General features: G+C 34.6%; 1 protein-coding gene across 1 annotated transcript; it reads left to right on the top strand.

Moving 5' to 3' along the window:
• Positions 1–488: 488 nt before the first annotated feature.
• On the top strand, positions 489–4,580 carry LOC107421234 (protein DUF642 L-GALACTONO-1,4-LACTONE-RESPONSIVE GENE 2). Its single transcript, XM_016030428.4, has 3 exons — positions 489–645; positions 1,573–2,070; positions 3,706–4,580. The coding sequence occupies exons 1-3, from the start codon at positions 573–575 to the stop codon at positions 4,248–4,250; spliced, it is 1,116 nt and encodes a 371-aa protein (XP_015885914.2). The 5' UTR covers positions 489–572; the 3' UTR covers positions 4,251–4,580.
• Positions 4,581–5,617: the final 1,037 nt, after the last annotated feature.

Genomic DNA, 5,617 nt, shown 5'->3' with positions numbered 1-5,617 from the left:
GTCTTTAATCTAAGAAAAAAGAAAGGTTAAGGAGCTTGTAGTAATCCAACCTCGTTAAACAATTCATATAAAAATCCATTTGCTGATGGACAACGAGGATTAACGACCAGATCTAGTTTTTAATGTCGATGAGAAATTCTATTGTGATGGTGAAATTACAAATTTGTTCTTCAATGAACATCTACCAAAAGTTAAGCAAACGGTGTCTAGGTTTTAGGCATGCTATACGAATAGCTTAGGGAAGTGCAAGTGTGAAGCCCATGTGATGTTGAACAGCTTTTGTCTTCAACCCACCGAAAGAAGACATGCCCAGATTTCGGGTTCCGGGTCGGGTTCAGTGTAAAACAAAATTTTGAGTAAAAATTTCGTCATGATGATAATAAGTCCCACGTGAAGACAAAGAGTTGCGGAAAAATGGCAATTTCTGATATTATTTATGAAATCCAAGGTTGTTTAAGTTAGTTGGCGTGCATATAAGCCCAAGCTCATCCTCAACTTACTCTCTGCATTTCATTCTCTCTCTCTCTCTCTCTCTCTCTCACTCAAAAAAATTTGCAGACTTTAATTTAACAATGCGAGGGCTTGCCTTATTGTCGGTGATATTGTGCGCCACCTGCCACTTTGCCTTCTCTATTGTCAAAGATGGTAAGAAATACTAAATATTTTTGCTCTATTTTCTTCCTGAATTTTGCTTTTCTTTGTTTAATTATTATTAGCATTTTAAAGTTGTTCCTCTACTTGTTTAATTGGCTTATAAATTAATTAATCTTTCAACTTTTGTGGGATCACCAAAAATCACCTCTCTCAAAGACTAAATTTAGAGGCTCTGCTCACAGCGTCAATGAGATGGTGAAAATTGTTTGTGTCTAGAATTTTTAATGATCAAAGTACGTGGTGAAAAAAAAAAAAAAGTGAACAGAAATTTATTTTGATCATATAGGGACATTTTGGTCATTTAGGATTGGGGCGAGGTCAAGGGGTATTACTGACAAAATAATGAATGTTTTCAGGATATGCTTCAGAAGTTTCTGCAGATATGTATAGCGGATAGTGATGATGGTCGGGAACTTATCCATATGGACATTTTTCCATGGAAATTTAGGAAATCGATAGGGAGAAATCTGTCACTTTGTCATGTACATCATTTTCTATTTTCATATGCTTAGATTTGGCAGCATGTATGTGGTAGTATGGCATCAATTTTTTTCAGCTAGGCGGCTGAGAGTATATTGTTTGGAAGGTTGTGATTAAAATTTTTGTTTTTTGGCCCAGTATTTAAGCTCGGTGGGCAGAAAACTCACATGGGGTTTGTGTAGAAAAATTCTTACCAATATCAGCTAGACAGCTGACACACATGATATAAATAATTTCGTCGCATTCTATTTAAAGTAAAAAAAAAAAAGAAGAAGGGTAATACCTAAATTCTTAATAACTTAATATGAATCAAATTTGTAAAACCAAATATCAGAATCATAAAGAAAGAATTTGCGTCGAGTTATATTAAATTACTATTCAACTTTATGATTCTTAGTTTTTATACTGTTAAGTTGTTGTGTTATTGGTGTTTATCAGGTTTGCTAGACAATGGCAATTTCGAGTGGGGTCCCAAGGCCACGGAAATGAAAGGCACGGTGGTGATCGGCCGGTATGCCATACCCAAGTGGGAAATTTCCGGCTTCGTCGAGTATATAAAATCCGGCCAAAAGCAAGGGGACATGTTGTTGGTGGTGCCGGAGGGAGCCTTTGCGGTGAGGCTAGGAAACGAGGCATCAATAAAGCAAAAGATACCGGTGACAAAGGGGTTGTACTATTCCCTTACGTTTAGTGCAGCTAGGACATGTGCCCAAGAGGAGAGATTAAACGTCACCGTTGCACCAGACTCTGGTGTGCTACCAATTCAAACATTGTATAGCAGTAACGGGTGGGATTCGTACTCGTGGGCTTTCCAAGCTGAGTCCATGGAGGCAGAGATCATTATTCATAATCCAGGTGTGGAGGAGGACCCGGCCTGTGGTCCTCTCATTGATTCGGTTGCCATCAAGGCTCTTTATCCCCCAAGAGCAAGCAACAGTAAGTTCTCTCTTTATATATTTATTTACTTCTTTTTTCTTTTTTCTTTTTTTTTAAGTAAAAATAAAAAAAGAATAATTAGTTTTCTATTAGTTAGGATTAATGGGTATAGTACAATAGTCCAATACGTACATGGCTACATGCATTTTAAAAGAATAAAAAAAGTTTTTTACAATAATATTGGATTTGATTGCTCCACTCCTGTCGTTGAAAAAATAAGAAAAATAAAAAAATTGTATATATGCTGTTCTCATTTATATGTAACCAAAATAGTAAAAATGTTAAAATCTTTTCTTTTACAAAGTTTATATTAGGTGGATTTTAACATGGAGTGATTAGTCATTTTCACTGTGTTGATTGGAACATGTTAACTCATCAGAGAGTATGGTATGGGTCTCTATCTGTGCATTTGTAAACATGCTAAACGAACAGCTATGATTTGAGTCGTGACAGTCTCCACTCTGTTTAGGTACCAGACAGGCCATAAATTCCTTACAAAATAATTTAATAGGCCAGACTCTGTTATTCTCTTAAATAGGAAACAATTTATTGGCTTAAACTATGAAAAATATAAAAAAGAAAAACTGTTCCCTTGCCCTCACCTGTTTTAAAATCTCATCCTGCTGAAGTCGAAATTACACTACACCCTTTTATGGAACAAGTTATTATTTATTGAGTAGCAAAAGGATACTCTTTTATCTTGAAAATTCTTCGAAAATGAATAACTTAAATAATAAATAATAATATGGATATGAAAATATGATATTGTTTTTTCTCTTATTTCGATGCATTGAGATTATAAATTAATAACCATGTATAAATTAGATTTTAATATTAAAATTAACGTTGGAGTTTTTGTTTGAAGGTTTTAATTGTGTTAAAAATTAAAAATTAAAATTATATTTATTAATTATCGAATTTTATTAAAATTTATATTTTTTAAATAGAACTTAATATATGTTATTAAATTTATATTTTAATTTTTAATTTTAATATTTAATATGATTTAAAATCTAACAAAAAAGAATATTTTATATTAAAAACATTAAGTTGTTCTCACATAGATTTTATATCAAAAACATTAAATTGTTTTCACATGAATCTGATCGATATATTAATTTATCCAACATTTACAATTATTAAATCAAATTTTGCATAAACTACCGATTATAATTGAGTCGTTATAGGCAACAATAGGGGTAATGCTATGGAACTGCAATATGTGTAAAATTATAATGATATACTACAAAAGTTGGTTTCTCTTTTTTGGTAAAATATCAGTGTTCACTTGTAACTTTCAGTTTGGACAAACTTCAGCCCATGGAATTAATGAGCCTCGTGCCATTGCTAATATATAGGGCCCCATTTGTTCTCCAAGTGACGGTCCAACTCTAATTATTAATTTTCCTCCACATTAATGCAGTGGGTCTATACCTTGGCGTAAAATTTTCCTTTGCAGATTCACTCCTGCAATTCTACCCAAAAAATGAGAGAAAAGCAGGGAATTAAGACACAGATTTTTTTTTTTTTTTTTTGGTTTATTATTATTATTAGTATTTTGAGTCTCTTTATCAAATAAATGCTAACCAGCCATTTTTGCTGCTATTTTGAATTTTTTTTTTTTTTTTTTAACAGAGAACTTGATAAAAAACAATGGCTTCGAAGAAGGTCCGTACATCTTCCCGAACACATCATGGGGAGTTTTAATCCCACCAAACATTGAAGACGATCACTCCCCATTACCAGGATGGATGGTGGAGTCACTGAAAGCAGTCAAATACATCGACTCTGACCACTTCTCCGTGCCAGAAGGTAAACGTGCGGTGGAGCTCGTGGCCGGAAAAGAGAGTGCCATTGCGCAGGTGGTGAGGACGATCATCGGCAAGACCTACACGCTTTATTTCTCCGTTGGAGATGCCAGCAACTCCTGTGAGGGTTCCATGGTTGTCGAGGCGTTCGCTGGAAGAGCCACGGTGAAGGTCCCATATGAGTCCAAAGGCAAAGGCGGATACAAGCGGGCCGTGCTCAAATTCGTAGCCGAAGCTAATCGAACGAGGATTATGTTCTTCAGCACGTTTTACACCATGAGGAGTGATGACTTCTCTTCTCTGTGTGGACCGGTGCTTGATGATGTGGTGCTGGTGAGTGTTCGTAATCCGCAGGCGCGTTTAAGGCCATAAGAGAAGGGGTGGTGGAAGGTTTTTAGGAGCGTTTGAGTTTGTGGTGAATCTTATTGGTTCGTGTTTTATATATGCCTGCATATCGAATACTTGTTTGTGTTTTATAAGAGAAGAGGAGGGAATTTTATATGTGAGTTTTTAGAGGTCTAATATGGAAAAAATAAGGGCATATAAATGATATATAGTTATAAATATTGTAGTAAGGGGAGGTTATATGGTGCATAATATATATATATAGAGAGAGAGAGTTTGTTTTTAAATTTTTGAATGGTTTATGTAATTCAGCAGAATAACGTGATAAAATGAATTTTATTTCGGTTTTGGTTTTAATTTGATCAAGTTCTAAAGTACACTGGCAGCAAATTAATCAATAATGTTATAGATACAAAAAATTTAATCAAAATTGTAACCATTATGATATCGCATCTGACATAGCACTTCACTTAATATTGCCACGTCACTAACAAAATTTCTAATTAATTAATTAGTTTTTTATTTCTTAGATTTTATAATATTCTTAAAAAAACAGAAAAGAAGAAATCGCTGTCTAACAGTTTCTCCTTCAAGCCATCTCACCAGCACCATCGGCTGCCTACTTGCGCATCATAGCTCTTCTCTTTCTTGGATGACAACAAAGAAGAATACCATCTACCGTACGAAGAAGAATACCGTCAACCGTCTATCAGTTTCTCCTTCAAGCCATCTCACCAGCACCATTGCCTGCCTTCTTGCCCATCATAGCTCTTCTCTTTCTTAGACGACGACGAAGAAGAATACCGTCTATTCCTTTTCTCCTCCAAGCCATCTAACCAGTAACACCATTTGCTTTCCCTTAACCATCGGCTGTTTAACAGAGTTCCTGAATACAACGAAATTGAGTAATCACATCGTTTCTCTCAATTTCAGAATTTTAGGTGGGTTTATCTCAATCTTCAACATTAACCTTCTTCTTTTTTTTTCAATTTTTTTCTTGAATTTTAGGACGGGTATGTCGGTGTGGGTGTTGGAGTTTGTCGTTATCTACTAATTGTGCAAAATCTATAGTTGTTACATTTCGGAATTGGTTTTATGGATTAGGTGGAGATTTTGACGATAAAAAAGAAAATTATGATGGTCAATCAACTGTTTGTTGAAGAATGAGTTTGGGTGTTTGTAGGGATGAATTTAGTTATTTATTTATCTTGTTTATTTATTTATTTAATCTTAATGCTGCTATATATACTCTAATTTTCAGGCCAGATATGTGATGGATGTCTTGTTATGTTCAATCGATTTTGCCTTATGTGTTGCATATGCTAACTTGTTGACCTTGATTGTACCTGTTACTCTCAAGATGATTTCTTGCAATGAACTATCATGTAACTTAT

Source organism: Ziziphus jujuba, chromosome 5 (genome assembly GCF_031755915.1).
Source record: "Ziziphus jujuba cultivar Dongzao chromosome 5, ASM3175591v1".
Lineage (NCBI taxonomy): Eukaryota > Viridiplantae > Streptophyta > Magnoliopsida > Rosales > Rhamnaceae > Ziziphus > Ziziphus jujuba.
The sequence above is the reverse complement of the archived record's forward strand: the minus strand, read 5'-3'. Positions and strand labels throughout refer to the sequence as shown.